The 27,376-nt window shown below is 39.9% G+C and overlaps 1 protein-coding gene across 3 annotated transcripts in view; it reads left to right on the forward strand.

Moving 5' to 3' along the window:
* Positions 1–27,376, forward strand: part of SH3D19 (SH3 domain containing 19) — an 81,624-nt gene that overhangs the window by 15,658 nt on the left and 38,590 nt on the right. For all 3 annotated transcript variants that reach the window (XM_054291880.1, XM_054291888.1, XM_054291897.1), the window contains 2 exons: positions 2,360–2,399; positions 23,799–23,839. In XM_054291880.1, the coding sequence (XP_054147855.1) occupies positions 2,360–2,399; positions 23,799–23,839 (81 nt within the window). Of the gene's footprint in view, positions 1–2,359; positions 2,400–23,798; positions 23,840–27,376 lie in introns of those variants that run through there.

A 27,376-nucleotide genomic window follows, 5' to 3' on the forward strand; every position in this document is an offset into this window, starting at 1 on the left:
ATGCACTTTTGAGACTCAGCTTTTTTTAAGTCAAGGATTTGCCTACAGAAGGGAAAGATTAGATCTGTGTGTGTGTGTGTATTGCAAAAAAAAATTGCCTGTTTTCTCTAGGCTTTCATATTCTAGTGTTTGTAGAGGTGTGTCATTATTTGAATTGATGCTTGTACCTAATGCCAAAATAGCATTTAGAAATGCAAAATTTACAGAATCACAGAATCAATTCAGTTGGAAAAGACTTCTGAGATTGAGTCCAACCTTTGACCACATCACCTTGTCAATCAGACCATGGCACCAAGTGCCACGTCCAGTCTTTCCTTAAACACCTCCTGGTACAGTGACTTCACCACCTAATTGACTCCAAGCACATAACTGAAAGATTGAACTCTTTGAGTCTCTCATTACGCCTGAAACTAAAACAAATTTTAAAGGTTAAGGTCACAGCAAACCTAATGTGGTGGAGGTTTTAGTTCTATTTTAAAATGTTGGCTCTTTGCTTGTAGGATTACAGTTTGTTCTTTTCAAGAAGATCATTTTGTGTGTGGATGGCGTGCTCTCACTAAGTTTATCAGAAAATAAAATGTGCAAAGCCAAATATAGCATTGAAATGCTGAAAGGGGAATGAAAATAAAAGGGAGAAGGGAATCCCATTGATTTCCTGAATGAGCAGGTTGCAGTGGTGTGGGCAGGCAGTGGAGGATGTGCTGGCCAGCCATGGGTTGTGTGGCAGAGCTCCCAGAGGCTGTGCTTACATGTGCTCCGACTCAGTTTCTTCCTTTCCATTCACACGATTGTTTCTGCAGTGGGGGGGCTTTGTCTGAACGCTGTTAGATTGTGGCTGCTGACAGAGCAGGGGACACTGATAACGAGCAACAGATGGCAAACAGATTTCAGTAGGAGGTCCGGTCCCATTTTGTTCAGTGCTCCCTGGTAAGGAGGTTACATGGTAAGGATGGAAGGAGTGTGTGTTTGAAGAGCTGCTGCTGCAGCTCTGGTTTGAGCTGTTCCAGAGCTATACCATGCTGCTTCTGCTAGCAGAGTTGCGCAGTGTGATGAAATGAAGATCGTCGTGAGTCAGGAAGACAACAAATTATAACTGTGTGGCTATGACAGCTCAGTAGGAGCACCTGTGGATGGAAAAAGCATTACATACTTTTAAGCACAATTGACATGAGATTTCTTTTTTACCACTTTAATGAAAGCTTAATCAAATGAGCACATAAAGCTTGGAAAGGAAAATATTTCTTTTACACAGGAAATAAAACTGCACAAACAAATATGTACTGTTAACAGAGCAAATTTTATTTCAAATGCAGAGCTTTAAGATTGAAAATACAATCTGTGAAAATATTTTTAGGAAGAGTCTTCTGTATAGACAAGCTTTTCAGTAAAGTGTTTATTAACACATGAAAAATAGCTTTCTGTATAAAATACACAGAGATCAAATTAGAAGCAAAAGCACCATGGTCAGTGGAGATTATGTGCAGCTGTAGGAATTAACTTCTGCTTGTATAGTGGATCTTTCTGCATTAAAAGATTAAACCCCCCCCCCCCCTCTAATTTTAGAATATATGCATTTTAGGTGGACAACAGCCTCAACTTTTCAAGTAGTTCAAAAGTCATGCAGTAAAAGATATTCTGGACTTAAAATATAAAAGATAATACATGAATTCTAATATCATAGCACTGCAATTATTTTATAATGCTTGTACAATAATCATAACTCTTGAGAGAAATATTTTATACTTTTGGTGCATACTGGAGCTTGATATGTAGATTTTTGTGGGTCAATCTCATTAGTCCAAATAAGCTACTTGAAATACTTACAGGATAGAGAAAATCCTTTCTAAAAACACAGAAAAATGCAGTATTTGGAACCCCCAGAAGCTGAAGAGTTAATGGTGGGGTTGCACTGGATTCAGTGTATTTGCAGATGTTGCTGCAACCAACTGCTGATTTTTCTCCCATCCTGTCAGGGAACTCTGCCAGCCATGATTCATGGAATGATTTTTTTGCGCTGAGTAATCTGTGGTTTTTCTTTTTTCCTCTTCCCTCTCCCTTATTTTTATCCTGAACTAAAGCACTATTCATTTCAGCTAAAGGGAGGAGAAGCTTCCAAAGCATTAATACAAAACATTAAATACACTCTGTTTTGAGTGGAGGAATTGTAACAAATGTTAAACTTGCAGTAATTTTACTTGGTCTTAGGCAGTCTAGTTCAGTGTGGGAAAACAATTTTAGAACAGAATCAGCTTTTGGTTTTGCTAGTCATAAAAGTTTTGCTAGTCTCTTAAGACTTCTGTACTAGTATTGCTAAAGAACATCCAACTTCTGTGCTGATATTATGCCTCCTTTCTCACAGATCGCTCAGAAAGAAATAAACCAGACTGCCGCTCTTCAGGGTAAGAACTGTATTTCTCTATTTATTCTTCCCTTCTCTTTCTTTTTTTTTACCCTAATTTTTGGCTTTTATTGGGTGAACTAGGAAATTGGCCAGAAATATAAAAATGTCATTCTTCTATTTCTCTGTTCTGGTAACAGTAATGTAAAATAAAACAAGTTTTGTGTTAAACAAAATAAGTTTGTGTTAAAAATAATTGTTTTATATTCTTTATGGGCAAAGTTCTTTTTTCAAGAAATTAATGGGACTTGCTAGATTGTAATTGTGCACACTGCAGCTCCAAATGCTTGTTTATGTATCATGCACAGGGTTGTTTGGTAAGACTGTGGTTTAAAACAAGAAGCCCCTCATGACTTTTACTACTTTGAACTCTTTGTTTTTATAGCAAGGAAAGTAATTCTTGGTTCAAAAATAGCAACACTTTATTATTTATTCCATTGACTCTGATCCCATCATACCCAAGGTTTCACAAGAAACAAACAAAAGTGTTTTAAACAGAGCCCATGCACACACACCCCAAACACATTGTGTTTATTTAGAATTTCCATCAGGATTTGTCATTAACGTCTAGGCTATTGATTTGCAAGGCCATATTTTCCCTTAAGCTTCTGAATATTCTGTAGTTCTTCTTATCCTCTGATTTTTAAATAGTCTCTTTCTCTATTGCCTCGTTTTCAAACTGTCTTTCAGTTCTCCACTGAGGAATAGGATTTTGTCCATGTCATGTGGTAGATAGTGGAATTTTAATGAACCAAAGTGATAGAGCAGACCAGCGAACACTGGCTCTCCCATTCCTTTGTGAAAAGTCTTTCCAAAAAATTCCCCTGGTGTCCAGGCTTTTGACATGACCTGACCTTTTCATTTGATTTTTACAGTCTACATTTTTTCCTTTTTGGTACAGTTTTACAGTACAGTGGGCTAGGATTTACAGCTGGAAGAACAGTGTAGCATTTTCTTACAGCACACTTGATGTGTTGTATCTGTTGTGTGAAGTGATGTGATGGGGAGGATGATTTTCCCTTCCCTCCCCCATCTGCCTCAGCACTGTAGCTGATTCCAGCAGCGTGTTTAAGTTGCAGGGGGGTGTTGCCTTTGTCTTAGAATACTTTTATCTGCTTAAAAGCTCAATCACTGCATGTGCTGATTTCCTTTAATACTTCAAAATACTGAACTTTTTTCTTTTATTTTCTAAAAATGTTGTGGTTACAGTCTAAATGTTAGAACTTTCATTAGATCATGTCATATTACAATAATGTCAAACAAATCCAAACCATTGTAAAAAGGAAAACATATTTTATCAAAATGCTTAGTTTAAGGTTGAAATAGCTTCAATCTTTTCCTCTTTCTTCTCCCTAGTTGTTCTCACCAGTATCTTTTTGCTCTGGAGTATGTTTTACAAGTTTGAATTTGGACCAAAAGCAAAGTAAAGGTTCAGATTTTTTTCCATGGAATTGGAAAGTCAAATGTGGACCTTTTTTTTTTTGGCAATAAAGCACTGCCCTAAGTTGCCTGGACTACAGTCTCCAAATTCTCATGTGGAAAGCACAGAGTAATTAAGAGTATAATGGCTCATAATGTTGAGAGAAATGCAGCTTTCAGTAGTCTTTCATTCCTGTAAGTAGTGCATGTGCTTTCTGACCATATTTATGTATCTTCTACCCCCTTCTCAGTCTCACTGGCCATTGTGTCATGAGCTATGAGGAAGACAAGACACCATTTGAAGGGTAGTGTTGTTTTGTGCACGTCTCATTACTGTTTCTAGACTGGAACAGGAGCAGCCTGCCTTGCTTAAATGATGTACTCTGCTAATTGATATTGCTGCACTCAGTGGTTCATCTCTCATTATAATTAGAAGCACTATTCTGTGGTGACAAATTGCTGGGTGAGATTCTTATCCCAAGTCTGGCCATGTCATGCCCTGGAAAAGAGCTGCAGCTGCATCAAGGCCAGAGCCCCTTGATAGAAGACCTGAGGGAAAGCTAAATTGTGAAGTATGCACAGCTAAAACTGAAGTGTAAAGCACACTTCTCTTGTAACATAGGCAGCATTTCCAAGCTGTTTGAATGTTACTGGGGACAGTTTTATTCCATTTTATGATGAGCTACTGCACTTTGGACACTGTCCTCTCTGGGAGCAGTTCATGACAAGGGAAAAAGAAAATACAGTGGTTCAGAGGCATCTTGGCTACTTATTCCTTAAACTGCATGTTGAGGGATGCATAGCTTAAACACACAAGATACTACCCCTCTCATGGTCTCAAGTGGAACAAAAATGACACTGCAGGCCTTGAATTCAAGGTCTGGAAACAAGAGGTTCTGCACTAAAATTACTATGAAGAAGTATTGGATGTGGACGTGGGTAGACCAGCTGACAAGATGAAGGAATAAGCAGTGAGCCTTAAGAAAGGTAGATAACCTAAGGTGAAGTAGCAGACATAGATGTTTCCAAGAGAGATTCAGAGAAGTAGGTTATTGTTTCATACAAAACTCTGATGAGATCTTGCCCAGAAGTCTGTCAAGTCTAAGTATAAATGTGGAACACTGGGATAAGAAGAGACCAAAAGAAGGCCCAGATATCCACCACCAACTCTTCCTCATGTATTGTAACGTTAGGTTGTGGTCTGGAACATGATCATCATAACAAAAAGGTCACATAACAATATTTCTTGTTATTTCACGGTTCTAAAGTTTGCCCTTTCCAATCTTCTATTCTTATATATGTCTCTGCCTATGTATTTCTAGATGTATTTCAAGCTTGTGCTTGAGTCTTTGTAGTATTAGGGATGAAGAGTTTATATACAGTGAGACAGGATCAGTTTTAAAACATACCGTTGGACATAATTCACTTGCAGTGACAGACATTAAAAAAACTGTTCTAGGTAGAGCAGTATATAAATGGTCATTAATATAGTACTTTATTATAGGGTGATGCCATTTAGAAGAATTTTTACAGCAGTATCAGGAACTCTGACAAATATTCTGATTTGGTTATTAGCCTGTCAAATGTTTAGCATGGGAGAAATGCTACAGAAGGAGGGAGCATTCTGAGAGTGATACAAGGATCTGGCATGGCATGGGGAAGAAACCTGGAGAGTGGATAAACCAAAGATAATGATTGAAAGGCAGGGAAATAGCTAACCTTTACAAAATATGTATTATTACATCATCTTCTGCCTCTTTTGGTGATTATCAACCATCTGACACTCTGGAGAGTTTAGATAAAGTAAGGAGTAGCAGAACAGGGCCTGTGTATCTATTTCATGTACTGCTCTGCAGTGATTTTTTGTTAAATATAGCACATTAATAAGATCAAAACAAATGTTCACTCAAATCAGATAATACCTATTGCTATGTTAATTTTAATCAAGAGACATTTGGTCTCATGACCTAATAGCCACCCTTCAATTGTTACATTTCAGACAGTATGAAAATATATCTCTACTGGTAACAGTGGTCTGTAATTATAATTCTTGATTTTACTGTCAGGTCATGCTTGTACTGTTGTCTCTGATAGCTTCAGGTCATGCACTGCTGTAACACAAGTCAATTAGGTCAAAAGAAGTAGGTCTTTATTTCTCTAAATGTTTTCAAACTGAAAATATGATAGTAATAGAAAAGAAGATTTCAGGCATCTACATATTTGCAGTTAATCCCTGAAGGTGAGTAAAGCTTGTAGAAGGAACTGGAATTTTTTTTTCTTCTTTTGGTTAAGGATTGTTGATCAAGAAAACCTGAAACACAGTCCTATAATTTGGTATAATTCTTTGTAGTTGCCTTGACCTTGGAGATGAGCAGGTGAAGGTAGCTAACAGCTGCAGCAATTTATTGAGAGATTTAGTAGGGTATCAGTCACTTGACTTCAAGTCAGAAATATCAGTGTCTACTGTGAAAAATGGGAAGGGGGATAAAAAGAATTTGTTCATTTCTAGAAACAGATCCTAGGTTTTACTGCATATAGTCTGCCTGGTGAATATGTTTAAGTTCTTTTACAGCTGGTTGCCTTCATTTGATTGCAGTAAATTGAGCTTTTTTTATTTAAAATGCATTAAGTCAACAATACAAATAGACAAAAGTCGTCTTTTGTTCCTTTATAAACAAGCACTTGTAGTGGCTGATCAAAGAGGCTACCGATCCCTTTAGTGAAGCTCTGGTAAATCAAGTGATCGTTTTTATGAATGGTATTTTGTATCTGACTTTGGTTTTAATTGTTTGGGTTTTTTTTTTAATGTAGCAGAATTCCATTAGTGAAAGCTTCTCGGTATTTCTGTTTCCTCTGCTACATAATGTTGATTTTAATCTCTTCGTTTAAGAGATACTACAGTAACAGTCGGACTATCTCTTAAGAATGTGTTTTCCCAGATCATCTGTGAAACCTGAAAAGACACCCTTTAACGAGGATCTTAAGCGTTTAACAGAGCATGAAGGAAATCCTAAGGCACTGGCTTTGAGAATGTGGTGGAACTGTCCCCTCTTTGTAATTAAAATGAGGTGGTTTTGCAAATCAGTATGCGTTTGAGGCCTTGAGAAAACAGTAACAGGTTTTTCTATGTTGTAACCATTACAGTCAGTCATTTAATAGTTTCACCAGATCATAGAATGTCCTGAGTTGGAAATTACCCACAAGGGTCATTGAAATCTAACTCCTAGCCCTGGGCAGAATCATCCCCAAGAGTCACACCATGGGCCTGAGCACATTGTCCAAAAGCTTCTTGAGCTCTGTCAGGCTTGGTGCTGTGACCACTGCCCTGGGGAGCTGTTCCAGTGCCCAAACACCCTCTGGGTGAAGAACCTTTTCCTAATATTGAACTTAAACCTCCCCTAACCATAGCTTCAGGCCATTCCCTCAGGTCCTGTCACTGGTCACCACAGAGAAGAGATCAGTGCCTGCCCCTGCTCTTCCCCTCACCATGAAGTTGTAACTGCACTGAGGTCTCCCCTCAGTTTTCTCTGCTCCAGGCTGAGCAGCCCCAGTACCTCAGCCACTCCTCACACAGCTTCCCCTCAAGCCCTTTGCCATCCTTGTTGCCCTCTGGACACTCTCCAACAGCTCAGCGTCTTTCTGATGTTGTGGCACCCAGAGCTGTCCCCAGCACTGGAGGTGAGGCTGCCCCAGCTCAGAGCAGGGCAGGACAATCCCCTCCCTTGCCCAGCTGTGCCTGCTGCCCCCAGGACAGGGCTGGCCCTCCTGGCTGCCAGGGCTCAGTGACTCACATTCAGTGCCATGGACCAGCACCCCCAGCTCCCTTTCTGCAGCGCTGCTCCAGCCTCTCGTTCCCCAATCTGTATGTACATTCAGGCTTGCCCTATCTGAGGTATAGAGTCTGGCATTTGTCTTTGTTAAACTTTATATTGTTGATGAATGCCCTGTCTTAGTCAAAGAGGCAGTGTGGAGAGCCTTCTGCTGCTTCTGTACTGAGAAATCACAGAATGGAGGGAAGGTCATGCAGGTCACGTAATCAAGCATGGTGCTCATAGTGGGAAGATGCTGATGCTAGGTCAGGCCCGTGATGTTTTTTTATAGCCAAGATGTGAAAATCTCCCAGGAATGAGAGATTGAGCCTACTTACTTTCAGCCCACTCTGAGGCTGCTTGTCTGTCATTTACTAACTTTATTTCCAAATTATTGTGTTGTGGGAAACACTACCAAAAGAAACAGTCTAAAATCAGGGCTGCTTCATATCCAGGAGGACTGAATTCATTCACACAAACATCCTGAAGTACAGTTTTTCATCACTGTTGTTTAAAACCCTTGTGTTGTCTACTAGCAATGTGTGAATAGCCTTGTCAGTGCTTCTGTTTTACACAGGAAAATTTCAGGCTTTTGCCCATCCAGCCAGTGTAACAGACTGTAATACACATCTGAAGTTTGAGACTTTGAACCTTGCTGGCACTCCATCTGAATGGGAAGAGTTGTGTGTGGAAGAAAGAATGAATGTTGGGGTATGTTTTACAGTGATATTCTTATTCATTACATTTAGCTTTTGCAATTTTTAAGGCTAGAGACCATCAAGTTACTCTTGCTCTAAGCATGCTTTTAGGCTGTGAAAATAGAAATGTCCTGCTTTTGTACCCTCCCAGTAGGTCAGAAGTCAGGGTAGTTCTAAAAAGTATGTAGTCTCCTTTCCAAATCCTTGGGGCGCAGTTTCACAATTGCCCTGAGCTGAGCTAAGCCTGTGTTGCTCCAAGAAGGAAAGGTCTCGTTCTCTCCTATGGGCTACTGTCAGTGCTCATGTGGTTAGTTCGATCACAAGGCTGGTCTCCAGGGAAAAAAAGAGCTGTGTCTCCACTTCACAGATGAAGCAGGTTCAGCACAGGGGGGCAGAGTGATTTCTTGCAAGTTCCACAATCAGTCAATGGCAGAACTGGAAACAGGGGCTCTGAGTTATGACTTTTCTTGTTATCTTAAAAGTAGGCTCATGTGACTCCTTTATTTTCAGTCTAAGAGATAAATTTTGGACTTACTCACTCAGTGCAATCCCACAGGTTAAATATAGATTTAAACTGGTGCAGTTTGAGATTGGAATCTACTTATGTGTCTTTCTTTTGTTTATCACATGTTTCGCATCAGCACGGGCTTTCACCTTGGAGCTGTTGCTTCTGGGAGTAGAATAAGCTGGAGCAATTTTTGTGCAGCTTGTTTCTTTGGTAGCTTCTTTGCCACAATAAATCATCATGCTTAATTTTTAATTTGCAATGTTAATTTTTACTCTGCTCAGTTTATACTTCTCTGTAAATGAGGAAAAAAAGAATCACAGGTAGAGCTGAGGAATAAATGGCAGATGGGTTCAGCATAGTTTTTGGCAGTTAGGGATCACAAGAGTATCTAGAGCCTATTCCTGGGGGTGTTTGTTTTAATGTTGGCCATTTGTCACTGTTGTGTTGGGGATTTTTGCCTATTCATCTCACAGATAGCAGTAAAGAGTTATTGTGAAGGGTGTATCCTAGCCAGCCTCCTAGATCCCTTGTTCCTAAACAGAGAAGAGGGATTTGTTTTAATAAAAAGAGTGCTCTGTTCCTGGTTTCTGCAAGGGGAATTCTGAAGGACTGTTTGCTCTGGTGCCCTGAACAACTCTTTCCGTTGTCTGGGCTGCTCTCCAGTGCTTATTCTAATTCATAATGGAAAATAACGCTGCAAATGAGATGGTTGTTGAAAGAATAAAGAGAAAAAGGCTCACCCTCTGTCTTCGCTGAAAGAATTTCACTGCTTCTTTGGGCATCTTGTGTACATGAGAAGTTTCACCATCCCATCATCTTTCAGAACAGACTTCTATAGAAAGTACTGAGGACCATCCAGACACATGGCCACACTCCTTGTGCATTAGGAGAGTTATTTGGGGCATGAACAACCATGATAGACATTAGTTCTAAGAAAGGTGGCTTCAGGAAGGACACAATTGCCCATTTGTTAAGCCAAGTTAATCAGTCATGGTTATAATTTTCCTTCTTTATAATTTTGTTTCTCCCCAAGACATTTCAATGATGAACAGCAGATGAAGTTTGTGGTAGCTGGGAAGGAAGGCTGGGAGAGAATTCTTTCCAAAGGTATTTATAATGTTCTTAAAGGAAACAGAAGGGAGGAGGAGCTGCTAAGAGAAGCCTACAGGATATGTGTCGGGGCTGAGGATGCAGACTCAGCAGGTTGTAAACTTGCAATGCAGAAGTAGTAATCGTGAGGTTGTCTCTGAAAGAATTTCATGTTGATATTTTAAGAGTGTTGGAGCTTTTGTTTATTTCCCTAAGGATTTATGTAGGTTTCTGTCTAGGCTCAGTATCTACATTTTCTTTTGCCTCTGGAATTTGAGTGGGAGAGCTCTGTTTGCAGTTATATTGTATTCGTTTCTATGGCCTCTTACTCTGATGTGCACAAAAGAGAAGAGATTGTTATTTCATTCTTTTTTATTTAGTTCTCTTAATGTACCACTCACCTACTTTGTAATTTCATTGTAAGTTATTTCTTTGGTGTCTTTGTTCTTTATTCTAGTGTAGGGAATCAGTTACCTCAAGTACCAGCGTCTGATTTGGCAGGTTGAACATTGAAATGATTGATCAAGTACTCTTTTAAAGCCTGTAACTGTTGCATTCTTACTGCATCATGGGGGTAAAGTGTTCCTAGTGAGGCCTGTCACATTGATAATTTCTTCCTCTTAAATGTATTTTAGTATAATGTACAGTATAATGTGCAGTTTGCACAATTGTACTTTTGACTCTGATTCTGTCCTTTGTGATAGATTGCATTTCTGATTTTTCTAAAAAATTTCTCTGTTCAAAAATGGTATTTTGCTCAGTGCAAGCATTACACTTTGAATTTTAGCCATGTTTGCATACTGCATTTGTCCTAGTTTTGGCCATCTGTGACAAATCACTGGCTTGACTGAGCTAGTATTAGTCTCTAGCAAGGATGAGCTGCTTTTTCATCTGTTCCAGCTGCTTCAGCTTCAAGAGAACTAAGATCCAGTGATACAAAACGTCATGTTGCCTGTTCCCTTGGAGGCTTACAACTAAGGCAGGTCACCAGCAGGTCTCATGCCCCAGGAGGGTCCCCTAGTACTGAGGACTAAAGTTAGACCGTGCAACCCTACATATGGAAAGTATTTGTAGAAGTATGGTCTTTATAAGTATGCATAGCTGCGTCCTAATCTTGGGAGCATTGTTGTTACAAGAGGCTTGTCATCTGACTACACTGGACACTGCCATCTCCTGAGGCTTGAGGTAAAGGTTGACTTCTAATTAAAGAGGAGGTCCAAATCTAATCAGGGTGTTCCAACCACAAGCAGTAATTGCTGTGTTAAATCTCTCTTTTGATCTATAGCATAATAATCTGGTTGAAGCAAAAGAAGTACCTCAGTGATATCACGTTTTTATTAGGCAATACTTTTGCTTGGAATAAATGCTTAGTAAAAAGAAACAGCTTTGGTTTTACTATTACAGTTCTTCTATTTCATGTCATTGGACTTCTGCCTCTCCATCCCCTCACACACCAGTATCCAGGATCTAGTATTAGAACCTGAACGAAGGTTGGAGAAGTGAGAGGACTAGAGGAAATAGCCTTAAGCTGAGACATGGGAGATTGAGATTAGATATTATTTTTAAAAAAATTCACTGTTATGGTAGTCAGGAATTGGAGTAGGTTGCTCAGGGAGGTAGTGGAGTCACCATCCCTGGAGGTGGTCAAGAGACGTCTAGATCTGGTGCTGGATGATACAATTTAATGGTTTAGTGGTTCAGGGGTTACAGTGGTAGTGCCTGGTTGACAGTTGAACTTGATGATCCTAAAAGTCTCTTCCAACCTTGATGATTTTATGATTCCATGAATACAGTATAGTTCAGACAATCCTGATATCATTTTGTGATTGGACCAGGTCAGGAAGTTTCACAGTTTCTTTGGACAACTGTTTTTAAAACCACTGTGTTGTTTTATTGCCTTTTCTCCATGGCCCCTTCTAAAATAATAGATCCATGAATAGCTAAAAGCATGTAGTGCTTCTGACAGGTGAAGGTAGGAAGAAAGAGAAGAATATGATGGAACAACTACATTAATGACAGCTGCAGGAGAGGCTTTCTCACCACACCTTACTGGTGTATAGGACAAAAGATTATTTGCTTTACTAGTCAATCTATCTTCTTCCCTCTAAGGTTGTTGACAAGGAAATGAGTTCTGTTAAATGAACTTTTTACAGTGTGAACTGACTAGAAATGTTTTCTGTTACACCATTTATTTTTTTTCACCACCAAAGACGGATCTGAAATGACAACACAGTTCTGTGGTGCAACTTGAAGCCAATTCTTCTTGTTCTTTTCCTTGCTATTTGGCAGAAGAGACAGACCCTCACCTTGATATAACCTATTTTCATGTGGTTTTAGGGAGCAGTAAGGTTTCGCATGAGTCTCTTTTCTCCAGAATAAACACCCCCAGCTCCCTCAGCTGCTTGTCACAAGGTTTGTGCTCCAGTGCTCCAAGATTTGTTCACCAGTTTTGTTGCCCTTCTTTGGACACTCTCAGCACCTCAGTGTCCATCTTGTAGTGAGGAGCCCTAAACTAAATACAGAGTTCAAGGTATGGCCTCACTAGGGCCAAGTACGTAGCAGCAATCACTGTGTTGGTCCTGCTGGCCACACTGTTTCTGAGACAGGCCTGGAGGGCCACCTGGATGTATGCTGGCTCATGAACAAACGCTATCAACCAGCATCCCCAGGTCCTTTTCCACCAGGCAGTTTTCCAGCCATTCTTCCCTCAGCCTGTAGCAATGCCTGGGGTTGTTGTGACCCAGGTGAAGGACCGTGCTCAGGGAGGGTAATGCTAGAGCACATTGCAGCGATTGTGTCCAGATGGTTCTTGAGAATCTCCAGTGAGAGAGAGTCCAGAACCTCTCTGGGCAATTTGGCACAGTCACCTGCACAGTAAAAAAGTCCTTTCCTGTGTTTGGTGGAACTTCCTGTGCATCAGTTTCTGTCCCTTCCCTCTTGTCCTGTTGCTTGGCACCACTGAGCAGAGCCTGGCTCCATCCTTTTGTCACCCTCCCTGCACATACTGAGACATTGATGAGGTCCCCTCTCAGCCTTCTCAAGGCTGAAGAGGCTCAACTCTCTCAGCCTGTTATTTTAAGGGAGATGCTCCAGTCTTATCATCATATTGTTGCCCTCCTCTGGACCTGCTCCAGGAGCTCCATGTCTCTCCTGCAGTGAGGAGCCCAGAACTGGACACAGCACTCCAGATGTGCCTCACCAGGGCTGAGCAGCGGGGCAGGATCACCGCCCTTGCTCTGCTGATATTGCTGTCTGAGAGAAGTGGTACTTTGTATTTATTAGCTGGCAGGTTTTCATTAGGGTTTTTTTGAATTCATTCACACTTTTAGCACCTACAGTGTGTTGTGGCAAGCAGTGCCAAAGCTTAACCTCACATTGCATGTTGAAAAGTCGCTTTGGCTCTTTTGAGCTTGGTGTCTGCTAGTTTTTTATAATACCTTCTATGTTCTGTACAGCAAGAGACTGAGATGTCATTCCCTATAGCTTTGCTGCTTCTTGAGAAAGTTAAAATGGTGTTGTTCTGCTTTTAAATAGATCATGTCAATCAATTAGGTAGTCTTAAGGAGAAGGTCACTATTACTTTTGGAGGCCCAAAGGCATTTTAGCAATAGGCAAGAAGGCTGACTGATATAAGAAAAAGGACAGGAATGATTTACTGCCTTTGGAATTAAGGACATCACTGAGAGTGGAGATTGGAGAAATTACCTGCTTATGTTATCTGAATTCAGGGCCTTTAAGTTGAAATGGAGATTGAAAAAAAGCAATACTTATTTTCTACACCTGTCCCTGTAAAAACTATGGATCAAGGGTTAGAGGTCAGAGATGAAGAGGTAGTTATAAAAGAAGGGTAGCCCCACTGGTCCCTGGTTTTTCTGGGGTTTTTTTATTTGCTGGGGTAAGCTGATACTTGTGGCTCTTTTTAATTTCCTCTGCCTAATTCACCTGATGACATGTGGCACATTGATTGAAGTGCATGGAGGAGCACGTGATAGAGCTATACGTTTGGGGGATACTTACAGGTGAGGGAAGGACATTGATATCTGTGGCTGTGAAATGTTTTGGGGAGGTATTTCTTATGGCTGTTGCGCTGACAAGGTCCGGTTCAATCTGTTCTACAAGGTGTTTGTTTTTGAAGCTAAATTTAGTTGGGTGGCAAAAAATGATAGTGATTATTTCTTCCAAGTTGTAATCATCCATTAGAGACTGCCTTATTTACTGTCTTGACATATAATTTGAGGTCCATGATGTTGTAAGACAGCCAGGATATATGATTGAGGGTGGAGGGAGTTCCTTTTGTCTTGTAGTATGTTTGCATGGTGACTTGCTCAAAAATGAGATCTCTGGAGAAATGTCCCCAGAGGTTAAAAGCCTTCTCTCGGTTGTTGAGGTAGGTATTTTGTTCTTACAGCAAATTCAGTGCTGTTCCCACCTATCAGGATTTTGCAGTGGGATAAATGCAGGTTTTGTAGGCATCAGAATGACTTTAAAAATTTCTTTGGCTCTGTGGGTCGATGCTTCTCTATCACTCTTGGAAAATAATTTGAGTATATATAAACTTGAATGCTTTTCTCCAGCCTTGGCTAGTGAAGGTGTTAACTTTACCTACACACTATACCTTACCAACCTCCTTGTAGAATCAAAATTAAAAGACTTGAAAAATAATCTTTGATGCATATGTTTTTGTAGTTGACCTTAAACTCAGAGTTGCTGGATCATTGTGAATGTATAAAAAGGACTGAACTTTAAGGTCATGTTTAAACCCAGAGGTAAACATTGCATTCCTACAGATATGTGAATGTATGGTTTGTTGTTGTGTAGTGCAAATTTCTGGTGAATCATTTTCTGTGTTTTGTAACCAAAAGCTTTATGAATATCTGTGTCATAGAAGAAAAGGAAGCATTTCAAGAAGGGCGAGGGGCAAAGTGTTCACGAAAATATGCCATTTCTCTGACTGAGCTGCATGCAGGGTACCTTCTCAAAAGACAGGTCCAATGAAGGGTGTGGTTTTGAGATTTTATTTGACAATTGCTGTGCACTGTGCATTCTGCAAGGGCCACTGTTACAAGTTCATGGATCTCACATACTGTAGGGTGTAACTGGGTGAGTCAGCAGTACATTGCTACAAGATGTGATCATGCATGAAAATTGTTTTACTTTTGTGAGATTTTAATTTAAGAGGGTTGAAAATTAGTATTTCTGCTGCTTGTTAAATTATTTGTTTATAAGTACAAATGGCCTATTTGAAACCAGTATGTTTCTTTATATGGATGACCTTGTAGTATTCTTAAACACATCTTTTGGCTGTTGGTTCACATTTATGTTGTACAAGGGGTTTTGGTTTCTTTGTTTCTCATTTTTAAGCACTCAGTTAAAGCCTTACTTTGTTTGGTACATATGTTTTAATATTTCTGTCATGTAGGCTGTCCTTCACAACAAATGCCTTTACTGCCAACACACATCTATAATTAAAACAATGAGGAAATTCCCTTTGTTTCCTCACTCAGCTAAAGGTTAAACTCTAGCAAATTGCATGCTGCTTGTTTGACTCGACTGGCCTATAAGGAAGTTGAATTAGGCTGAAGGAGCACAGAAATCAATCCTATGTCATGGGACTTATCAAGGAACTTGGTATTGGCAGTTGTTGTACTTTGAAATTCTCAAAGGCGTTCAACTGATTTTTTGGCACTGAGGTCACACCAGTGCTGAACGCTTCTCATAATCCCAGTTCTGTGGGTTAGGTTGGACTTTACATTTTAGATCCCAAACATCTGTCTTTTGTATTGCAGTGCTGGAATCATGATGCTAATGATTGACTAGGCAAGATCCAGACACTATTTCAATGCTGAGTGTAGAACCTATTTAGTAGTGTTTCTGGGAAGTGAGACTCAATGATTCACCTGTCGGAGGCCTCAGTTGCCTCAGGATTCCCCAGGAACTCCTTCCTTATTACTCTAGTTTCTTCTTAAAGGATGCGCAGCAATTGAAGCAAGTGGGTGTGTCTTTTACAGATTTTTGCACGGGAAACAAACATACGTAGGCAAAATCAACCTGTACCTTGTTGCCTTGGTCTGATTACTGTGATGTCTTTGAAGTCTGTATACTTGCAAGCACCTGAGCTTTCTCCACTGGATTCCTCACCTCCAGTATATGCATCATCTGGGTCTTGCTGAGTTCTTGTCCTTGCAGTCAACATCCTTTTGTTCTTGCGTGTTCTTCTCTGGAGCAATGTTCTTTTGTGTTTCTATTCTGAAGCTTCTCTGTTTTCAAAAGTCCAGCTGAAATATAGACATCTTTTAATTTCTTTGGGTGATTTCCCCACCCATTCCCTATTGTTTCTATTGTTTTCACTTTGCTGATCTGCAGATAAGTGATTTAGTAGGGATTTAAGATACTCACTGCTATAAAAATAGTGTTACCTATTTTGTTACAGTCATTATTAATATTTCTAGTCAGATGAGAACATTGACATACCACTTTTTCCCTTTACAGTACTTTAAAGATAATCTTACCACTATACTCATATGTTCTATGAAATATAGAAACTATTTGAAGAAAATCTAATATTCATGCTTTATAACAGTCAAAGCCCTGTAAAGACATCTTGAATCCTGTGGATCCAGATTTACTGGTTTTCTTTATGCCTTTGTCCTGCTCATCCTTCATGATTAAACCAGGTTTTATTCATCTGTGATGTCAATTACAAAGGTTCTGGAGCTCATTTAGCCACCAGGTTATATTTGATGTACAGAGATGTATGAAGCAAGCAGAATGTCCCATCAGTGGCTAGAGAAGGCTTTGATTTACTGACTGAAATGCAACTGCAAATAGTTGAATCAAAAAGCCATTCTTCAAAAATAGGCTTTGTTTTGTACTCTTGAACTGTAAAAGTAGGGCACTGTCATCTTTCCCCATGTGCAAATGCAGAAGCTCTGTAGACTTTAATGGTAAAATATTTCCATCAGCAGAAGCTGCACTTTACATCTGAATTGTTCTGTTTGAAAGCGCTGGTTCTTCCCTTCTGTTTTTTAACTGTTACTTTCCCAAATATCCTGTTCCTATCACTATAACAATTCAGTGATACTTTAATTTACATTTACAGTGCTACATTGTTATTATGCTATTATTAAAATTACAGGTGTTTTCTACTCCTAGAATTATTTACTACCAAGATTAAATTGCCATTAATCATAAACACTATTTACTGATTTTAATCAAAACATACTAGCTGGCTTATCATAACAGTGAGTGTGATATGTTGATAGATGGCATAGTGGGGAGCCTTTTTAGCTGTTACAGGAGGGCCAAAGTCTTCTTGTAGCATACATTTTATTGGGAGCTGAAATCAGTCAATATGCAATGAAGACTGAGAATTACTTGAATCATGCTCTAGGCATTTATTTGCCTTTCTGGAATGTCTGTGTTTATACAATCATCTTGGGGTTAGGGGCAGTTCAGCTCAGGTTGTTGACTGAAGGAAAATGCTGTAGGAAATCTGTCTAGAATGTCTGTAGCTCACAATCAGGAAAGAGTTCAGGGTGCACACAAACCAAATTACTCAGATTCACAAAAAATTTGGGAGGTGTTTCAGCTTCAGGGTCTAAGCTGGACATTATTAAATGTGGAAGGTGTTGTAACCTCATGACTTGTAGGCTGCTGTGAGAATTGAACTGTGAAATGTTATCATCTGCTGCCATGATTTGCTTTGACTTCCTGCCTGTGTTCTGCCTTAAAATTGAAGGTTTCATTGCCCAAAGTATGACAGTGACAAGCACATGAATATGTAATAAGTAGTTGAAGAAACAGCTAGAGAGCAATTCCTGAAAGGATTTCCCTATGCTGATCAATGTGAGCTGTTTTAATTAGCTGAGCAGCTGGATTTTAGCTGCTGCTTAACTATATCCTCACTTGTCCAGACAGTGGGAAGTCGCGGTTGTGGCATTCATTAAGTGATGCAGAAGCAGACATCCTCAGCATATTGATGAGGATTGAATTGTTGCTGGACTTAATTACTGGTTCAGGATTTCTTGCTTTTGAGGCTGAACCCAAGAGAGAAGTGAAGTTGTGTGGGGGTAAGTCTTAATTTCTAGATGACCTATCTGTACTATTGAGCATGTGATTTCTTAGGTGACTAGATCTTTTCTAGCCTCCTGTACCTGCAGGGCCAGGACAATACCCCATGATCTAGCAGAGAACATGCAAGCGTTCATTTTACAGAAAGGCTGTGGGGACAGGCTGCTGCCAACTGTGTTTGTTCTAGTGCTTGTCTGATCTCCTAGTGAGCCAATATGGATGATCAGCACTAACAGGAAAAAAAAAAAAAAGAGTCAGCTGATAATGAAGGATGAGAAGAGCAGCTGACAAGAGGCATCGCCAACATTTGGTGATTTACTGTCAGATTAGTGGCAGAGTCATGGACTTAAGGTTTGTTTTGTCAGTGGAGGCTGAGCTGCTTACCCCAAGGACTGCTGCTGGCCTCCCTGTCCACTCCCATCGCTTCTCCGGTGCTACCCTGATGCTCATGTGGCTCTGCAGCCAGCTGGAGCAGTTGGCCTGTCTGGCTGAAAATTAATCAGGATATTTGGGATGGGATTCTTTGTTGTTAATAAAACCACGTGGCTGATCCAGCAGCTGGCTTGTGACCATGCCAGCAGCAACACAAGAGAGTTGGTGGAAATGGTGAGCATGGGGAAGGCAGGAGTACTGGCTGTGCACTGTCTGCTTCTCTGACACTGATGTGGAAGGTGCACCTGGACTCCATGTGCCATGTCAGCTAATTTACACTATCAGCTAGAGGACTGGGGCTCCTCAGCAATGGAGGCATTGAAGCAGCTGACCACTGTGGGTGCATTTCAGTAAATTGACTTCCACAGGATTAATACAATTCTGTCTACTGCACCCACATCATGAATTTGGGATAGTTGTGAGGCTTCTGTTTTAGCTTTAAGAGCTTTTTGGTAGAACTAGTAAGTGTGTCTTTGGCCTGCAGGTGATGATAAATCTGATCTTTTGCATGACCCCTAATTTAGCTATTAAGTTACTATGATCTTCATGTAATTCAGTCTGCAGTGAAATAATTTAGGTGACATTTAAAACATTTTGTGCTTGGAGTAATGTCTTCTAATAAGTTTTTAGAATGTTGTACTGTAGTACTCTGGCTGTTGTAAAGAAGGCATGATTTCTAAAGTAACTGAGAGGAATATATGATGCTTTTTATTAAACTAGTGTTTTGCCTTAAAGTAATTTCAGCATGAGCTATTTTAAAATTCTTGGCTCACATTCCAAGAAGTCACAAGACATTAAAAATAGCGACATTTTAATTCTTTTTACTCTGTGTGTGAGTATAAAGCAGGTTCAATAACCATCACAATTAGACATACATTTAACTTTTACACGGGTATGTGAACTTAAGGACTGATACTTTATGAAAAGCTTCATATAACTTGACATAAAGGATAAATTTTGAGATGTTGGAATAAATGCTTGAGAATATTAATTTTTTAGAACAAGTGATCAAGAACAATTTTTCATTATTTTTGTTGGCTTTTTTCCTCCTTTAGGCTTTTATGTATGTCTAGAATGATGTATGAAAAAAGTGCAATCAGTTTTCCTGTAGAATATTCATTGTTATGTCAGTTTAGATAAATAAAATAAAGGTCCTGGTTCTGATAAAGGGAGCAGGCAATGTGAAGGGCTGCTCAATTCCTGCTGAGAATCACATGCAAGCCAATAGGAGGGTGTGGAAGTAGATGACAAAGAGATGCTGGGGCAGGCTAGTATCTTGGGATGTCTTTTGTATCCCAAGCAGTATCACAACCTGTAGAGCAGAAGGCTGTAGATAGCATGGGGAGACCCTCCCTAGATGGCTATGGGTAGGCTCACAGGCAGGAAGGGGACAGTCAGAAGCCAGTCCTGCCTGTGATCTCCAGAGGCAAGTGAAATCCATCAATCCCCTTTGTACTCAACAACCAAGCTGCCTCACTGTCAGCCAGCTTGTGGACATGCCCATGAGATGCCCTCCACTCGACTGGAGACTCTGGTACTCCTGAACCAGCTAAAGGACCAGGTGAGTGAAAAGATAGCCCAGAACCTCCAGGCCTCTTGGCTTAGGTAGCTGTCCTGCTCTGGGCAGACACAGCTCCCTGCCTGCTCCCTTGGAGATGGCTGTGTGATTTGAGCTTTTTTCCACTTAAGCAGCACCTCCCCTTCCCTGCTCTGTGGGACTGCTGAGGTGAGTGATGCTCACACAGTCGCTGTGTTGGGTCAGGAGTCACCCTGCAGGAGCAGCCTTCTGAGAAACCTGGAATACACTGAAATTGTGTTTGAAGAGAGACAGTGCTCAGTCAAGGAAGTGTTGAAGCACAGCCCCAGATGAGGGAGAAACCATGGTTTATGCACAGTAATTGCACTTACTCCGCTGAACAGTTTACAGCTCTTTGGCCAGAGCAATTTTATTTTCCTAGTGTACAGATGTGAAATATACTTTTGAAGCATTTTCCTCAAGTATTTATATTTAGAAAACCTGTCCCTGAAACCCAGAGTAGAGCCTGCCAGAAAGAGTGAGTAGGTGTTTAACAACTTGAAACACACCACTCCAGGTTCTTTATCTTTCAGAAATGGTGACCCATAGGACCCTTTTCATATTGCTGCCAACTTGAAGTACCCAACTGCTTTCAGCGTAGCAGGCACAGCAACTTACAGATCCCCTCTGAACTTACTGAGTGCGTTTTTCTGGGTGCAATGTGGGTTTTGAGGAGCTGGCAGGGGAAGCTCATCAAAGCTATTGCCTTCGCTGGAAATGAAACCACGTTTGTGATTTAAATTAACAGTTAGTAAGGTCTAAGATAAGTGTGCAGATGTCAGAGGAGTTGCTCTGTTTGTTCAGTCCTTCCTGCTAGAAGATGGGGGGGTGGGTTGGATGGCTAGTTTGCATCTTTACTTATTCCGTATTAGATATGACTCTGGTGTTGTTCCTGATGTTTATGAGATTCTTTAATACTTTGGAACTTCCTGCTCTCTGCACGGTTTTCTTCCAGCAATGTGAGTTTGAACTTTGCTTGTGTACATTGCAGGGTGGCACAGGAACTGCTGTCTCCCATCCCCAGAGCTAGTTATTGTCACACTGTCCCCTCAGGACTTCTCATGTAGTTGTGGGGGAAGTCACATTTTGGATGGATTAATATTTCCTTGCCGTGTGCATTTATGAGAAATTTTTTTCTGCCTTCTGGTTCATTGCTGTGCCTTATGAACAGGAAGAGGAGGTGGGAAAGAGGCAAGAGCCATGCAGTACAGTAATTGCTGCAGCTCCTACCTCATCAAATAGGAGAATTAAATTTGATTTGGTTATTTTAATTATTTGGATGGCTTGAGAGAAAACATGTCATTAACCGTGGAGCAGAGGAGTCACTTCTCTCTTTGCAAGACAGAATAAGAGACCAGGAATTGCTTCCTATGGAGTAGGGATGGGTAGGCTCAGCATAAGGTATGGGTAAAATCAGCAGCTGCCCCAAGAGCAGCATCTTATTTAAATTACTGGGGTTTAGTATATAAGGAAGTTATGAAGTTTGCAGTTCCTTTACAGGGCTCCATGGGGAAAAAAAATAATGTGTCTACTGTCATTTCCATGTTTTTAAAGGGCTTAAATAATTGTAAGCTAGATGTGAATCAAACTCTCCTGGGGGTAGGAAATGTAGTGCTTTGCCAAAAGGTTGTTGATGAGTGACCTGTTAATGGAAAGTGGAAAAGAAAAACTGTCTTGTAACAGCTTGTTTTGTCTGTGAGCTCATAAATTTTCTTATAGAACCATGTTATACTGGGTTCTAAATTAGAAATAGTCGTATATTTGGGCTGCCTTGCTGCCCTTGGTATATCCATTCTTCAACTTCACTAGGTTGGTTTCATGAGAGGTTTTCCTTCTTTGTTCTTTGTATTTTGATTTTAAAAATGTTTTCTATGTATCCTTTTGGTCTTCATGCCATATGGAAAGCTTGAACTTGTGTCTGTGTGACAACTCCTATGATTTCCAGCCAAAAGTACTTGCTTTCATATAAAAGTGTTTATCAGATTCTGAGGCAAATTGCAAGGGGTCAAAGGGCTTTTGCCAGTGCAAGAAAGAGCTTGTTCCTTGTTGTTCTCACTCATACTTGAATGTGTCTGCTTCATAGATTTCTTAATTTCTGCCTATGAAGCTTAGGTAAATCCTGAATTCTTAGTTTAGAAAGTTACTGCTGCTCCAGGAGATTTCAGATTTATGTTACCAGACTTCAGTCTCCTTTATGTCTGATAATAAATATTATTAAAACCCTAAAGATTGTAGTTATTCAGAAAAATAAAAGCAAAATTAAAGCTTCAAAAATGAACATCCAAAAGAAAGAGAGATGAGATACAAGGAGCTAAGAAAAGAGTCCAGGGTACAGCTGTGAGGAACACACAACTAAAAGTGTTTCTTAAAGATAAGGCTGTATTTTGATGGGACACTTTAAAGGAAAACTAGAACCCTTTTCTGCTAAAAATGCACAGTGAAATATGACTGATAGAAATGTTTTCTAAAGCAGCTTTGCAAGCAGTGTGGATTGGGGCCAAGCCACATTTGAACTATTTCTGAAACCAGACAAATAGGCATTGTTTATCCTAGACTAGCCAGACTGTTTCAGAAAACAGTTCAGTCAGAGCAACATTCATTTCTAGTCTTAATTAGTTTCCAGAATGACTGTAGAGGGAGGACGTTTTTTATCCACATCCTTTTTGACTGTCTCTTTCTTCTCTCCTCCAAATCCCCCCACTCTTCATTGCACTGAAGTAATTGCAGCCATCCTGTGCATGTGTAGCTAAACTGAGCCCTGACAGAGTTGGTGTGCTGCACAAGAGCAGACTCAAAATGCTAATGCACTCCCTGTACTAACATTCTTGCTGATGGAGTCTGGTGCTGGAACGTTTCTGGAAAAGGCTTGATTAGTATACCTTTGTTTTGTTTTTAAGATACTGTATTAATTTGAACCAGATACACTCTATTTATTTTCAGCCTTTAAAAAGTCCATTCAGCTTCTCACCAATAAATATTCTTTATCTCTTGTGCTTAAAAGAGAAAAAAGAGAAAAAACCCTTCTCTTCTGAACTGATTGGTTGGTTTGTTTGTTTGTGTTGTTTTAATTCCTCTGTAGCTTAACACAAAGTGGAAGAATTTTAATACCCTGTTCTTCAAATTGCAGCATTTCTGAAAGTGGTAATCCCAAATTAGATTTGATTTTTACCTGCAAAAATAGTAGGGACTGCTGTATCTCTTAAATAGAACATTCAGAGGAGAGGCATCAGAAACCTTAGTCTTACTAAGAAAACAGATGAGTTGGCAAAAGGAAACATTTTTCTGTCCCTGCATATCAACAAATATTTGGTCGTGTTGTTTTCCTAACCCCACCCACCAAGTTATTGCTGAAAAATGTTATCTCAACTGGAAGGGAAGACAAGTAGTTAAGTAATTGTTAAAAATATTTAGCAAAGGGTTGTATGTTTTTACTTCACTGTGTAAGTTTTATTTATTTATGAGAATATAAGTCATTCAATACTTGCAATCTGTAAATATGCACGCCCACATGAGACAGAATGTGAACTTCAAGACAGAACTGAGAGACATAATGGATTTAATAATTGGCTTTCTATCTTGGCAGAGTTTTGAAGCCAAGCTGTAACCTGGTTTTCATTAAAAGGGGTTGGGTATGGTTGTATAGTCCAGGAGTTTTGGACAAGTTTCTCTAAGATAACAGCACAGGGGAAAAACAGGCTTGGAAAACCCTTTACAATATGTGGGCAATTTTTGGCTGATGTTACTTGTTTTCTCTTTGAGACATTAACCATGTTTTAATAATTCTTTTTTCTTCAATAAGCCAAGGACCCTTGTCATCCATAAGAGCGGCAATCAAGAGATGTAAGTTTACTTTTCCTTTTTGAGAACTGTAATGTTGTAAGATTGCTACATCTTTATTTTTAGTAACTGTTTAACTTGGTATGCAAAAACAAAGTAGCTGTAAATAAGTAAGCAGTAAGCTGAGGTGCTGTAATTTCTTTCTCTCTTTCTTTATAGACCATCTCTTTGTTCCTGCTTTCCAGTTGCTAACATTTTCTTATTTATGCACAAATGCATCTGTGCACAGATGTGATCCTTCTCTGAAAAGCTTGGGTTAGATGTGCCGAATGTTTAGTTTGTTTGACAAAATAGAAGATTTTTAATAGAAGAGTTCTCTACAGAGCTGTAGAAATCTGCAACTGCTTATTCACTTTACTGGGGACAGAATTAGACTCCTGTACTAGGCTTGTTTTGGAAAATAAAAGATTGTTTATAAATCTTCAATGAAAGTCCAAACTCTTTTTCCCTGATTTCAGCATTTAAGTCCTTCTCCCCTTTCCCTACTCATAATGTTTCCAGGCAGAGAGTTTCTTTAGATGCATCTTTCAAAGTATTTTATGCTGTTACTTTCTTCCCCTTTTCAGTTTTATTTATTTTCAGTCCATGACTTTTAATTTCATATTAATGAAACAACTCTCAGGATTCTGCTATGGGGAAAAATAAATTAGTATATGTAGTGCTGATTTGTTTCTCCTGGACCTATTAGTCAGGGACTCATTAGTGTGGATTAGATTGGAGGTAGTGAAAGGTCATCATGAAAGCTTTACTCAGAGTTAGTCTGCATGATGCTGTCCTTAAAATGCAGCACTTTATTTGTGCTGTTGCTGCCACAGATGGAAACTGGAAAACAGAGCACCAGATCACAGAGGGCCTTTTGTGGTGGAGTCAGAAATTGATTCAGACTGGCTAAGCCCCTGTACCTTGCCAAACTGAGAAATCATCTACGAGATCATTAAGCATTTGATATCTATGTTTTTGAAAATGCAGTAGCAAGTGATTCTCTGTTTTGAGGCATAATCACATAAAAATCCAGTCAAGAAGCTGTGGCTTGTCGTACTTACTCATTAACATGTGAATAACTATGATGAAATATAGGTACCATGTGAATAATTCAGACAATAAGCTAGCAAAATAACATCCATGTACGTAGCAAGGCATTGTTTATGAAACTATAGTTTTTTGTATGCCATTACCCAGTGCTGTTAGGATGGACCTATATTACAATGGACACAGAATAATTCCTAACTCCCCTTGCCATTAATCTGGAAAAAGTATGGTAATCTCTGGACAAGTGTATTTCCCTAACAGAGTTAGAAATCTGTCTTTCTTAATCCCTGATTCTTTGAGCTCTTACTCTCAGATTTGGAAGAAACATGCTAAGTATGTCGAGGGTTTCAACTTACCCACCTGTGGACAATGCTGTATATAATTTTGTTTTGATAAGTCTCTCCATTTCTTGTGGCCAGAGAGAAAGAGGATTTATTTTCCTTTGGCACCCTAACCACAACTCCAGGTAGAACCACGGTGTCATTTTCAGTTCATTGACTGCTCCATAGGATTCAGAAAAGTGAGCCCAACGTAACCTGAAGGAAGCAAGCATGTGAGCATGAGATTTGCTCAGGAGTAATCTTTTGATCTCAACTCTTAAAAAGTAATGATGGTCTGAGGCCTAGATGCCCCACTCTTATCCAGCTCCCACTGAAATCAGTGAAACTGTTTCCATTGATGCCAGCACAGCAACGTGCACAAGAATGGCAAAGAAAGGGGAAAGAGGCAAGCCAAATGCTGCAGCAGTGAGACAAAGGGGAACAGTGTTTTCACTCACTTCTCCACCCTTCCAGACCAGGCTGTTGTTGGGAAGCAGGGCTACAGAAGCAAGTCTCTTATCCTAAAATGTTGGAAGAACCTGTGGGCTTGTTCTATTCTCATTCTGTCCTAAATAAATACATGGCTGAATGAAGGATGTGTAACAGCTTGTATGCACTCTGAAGCTGTGGCTTTCCATTTGGCAGTTTTGCAGCCATTTTTGGCTGTGGGTTTTGTTTGTTTTTCATTTTATTTGTTTTGCTTGGGGGCTTCCTAGGTTCTTTTGGCTCCCACTTTTTCCCAACCAGATCAATTCCGTGACCTCATTCTCTTCCCCATCTGCACAAACATTTGGGCTGGCATAATGCAGGGAATGGTGCAGAGGCAGTAACATACAAGGCAAGGAAAGGTGTAGGAAGGAGTGAAGTGCCTTCATAAATCATGATTGTCAAATTTGAATAAAACTACGGACTTGCTCTAAGGGTGTAGTTACAAAGGTTTAATTCAGCAGCAGTGCCAGCCTCTACTGTGCCTAACAGTCAGATCAGATGTGAAAAAGGTATAGAGGGCTACCCTGAGGGTGGGAAGAGGAATCCCTGTAACCCCCCATGGTTATTATTTTATCAGTTCCTTCCCTGAAATTGCACAGAGAAGCACTGGAGACAGGAAACAGAGGCAGGAAAGAGACTGCTGTTGGGGGTAGCATTTTCCTTCCCCTGTGCTGCTGGTGGTCTGAGCCCAAGGTAAGCAGGTTCAGGGAGGAAAGTGAGACAAAAACTGTACAGACAGTGATTATTTTTTTATCACCATGAACTTGTTGTGGAGTCACATGAGTGCTAGCGTTCACTTAAGGGCAATCAAAAATTCATGTTTGGAAGGGGAATTGGGCATCACCATCTCTTTGGCTATGTTCAGGCATTAAATCAGCCCAGCTGCAATGTCAGACAATCTAATATTTCCTTGAGGTGGCGGGAAACAGAACCAGAAAAGGAGCAAGACCTCCCCCTTGTGCCAAGAAACAGTTTGGGAGAAAACTTTCTTATTGCAGAGATGCGTGAAAAATTCCAATTAGTTTGAACCTCCACATCTTTATTCACAACCATTTAATACAGAAATAGTCTCACCAAATGTTGGGTGAAATTAAGGCTCTTTTTTCTGGTGTTGGCTTGAGGATTATCTGATCATTTTAGTGTTCCCTGAAGAAGAATCTCTGCAGTCATGTAACACCTTTGATATTTTAAAGACCGCAAGTGTGGCCTCTTCCATGGGAACATTCTGTCAGTTCTTCAAACTGCATTACTTTATAGGTAAGGAAGGGAGTGTTTGCCCACTCTTGAGGCTTTCCTTAAAATACTGTAATGAATAACCTTTGTTCCTAATCATCTCTATAGTGAGACAAATTAGCGAAACAAATTACTTTTTAGTCTATTACTTTTTAGTCAAATTACTTTTTAGTCTTTTTAGTCTCCATATTTCATAGATTTGGAAGAAATGTATAACCTAGTTTTAGAAAGAAGCTGTGTTTTTAAATATTAGCATATGTCCTTGTTGTAGAAAGGCTTGATCTCTTTGAGGCTGTCTTCCAATCTTTAATGCAAAATTAAACTTGCTTTTAAAACACTCTGCAATGACAAAACTGTTCAGTATTTCATACAGTTTTGCTAATGGAAGTACACAGGTATTGTTATGCAGTGTGTACATTGTGGAAGCACTCAATGCCCACAACAGAACCTTATCTCTGAGCAGATCCTT

This window comes from Melozone crissalis, unplaced genomic scaffold, assembly GCF_028551555.1.
Source record: "Melozone crissalis strain CALT ecotype California unplaced genomic scaffold, PUWL_Pcris_2 ptg000006l_1, whole genome shotgun sequence".
In the NCBI taxonomy this organism is placed as follows: Eukaryota; Metazoa; Chordata; class Aves; order Passeriformes; family Passerellidae; genus Melozone; species Melozone crissalis.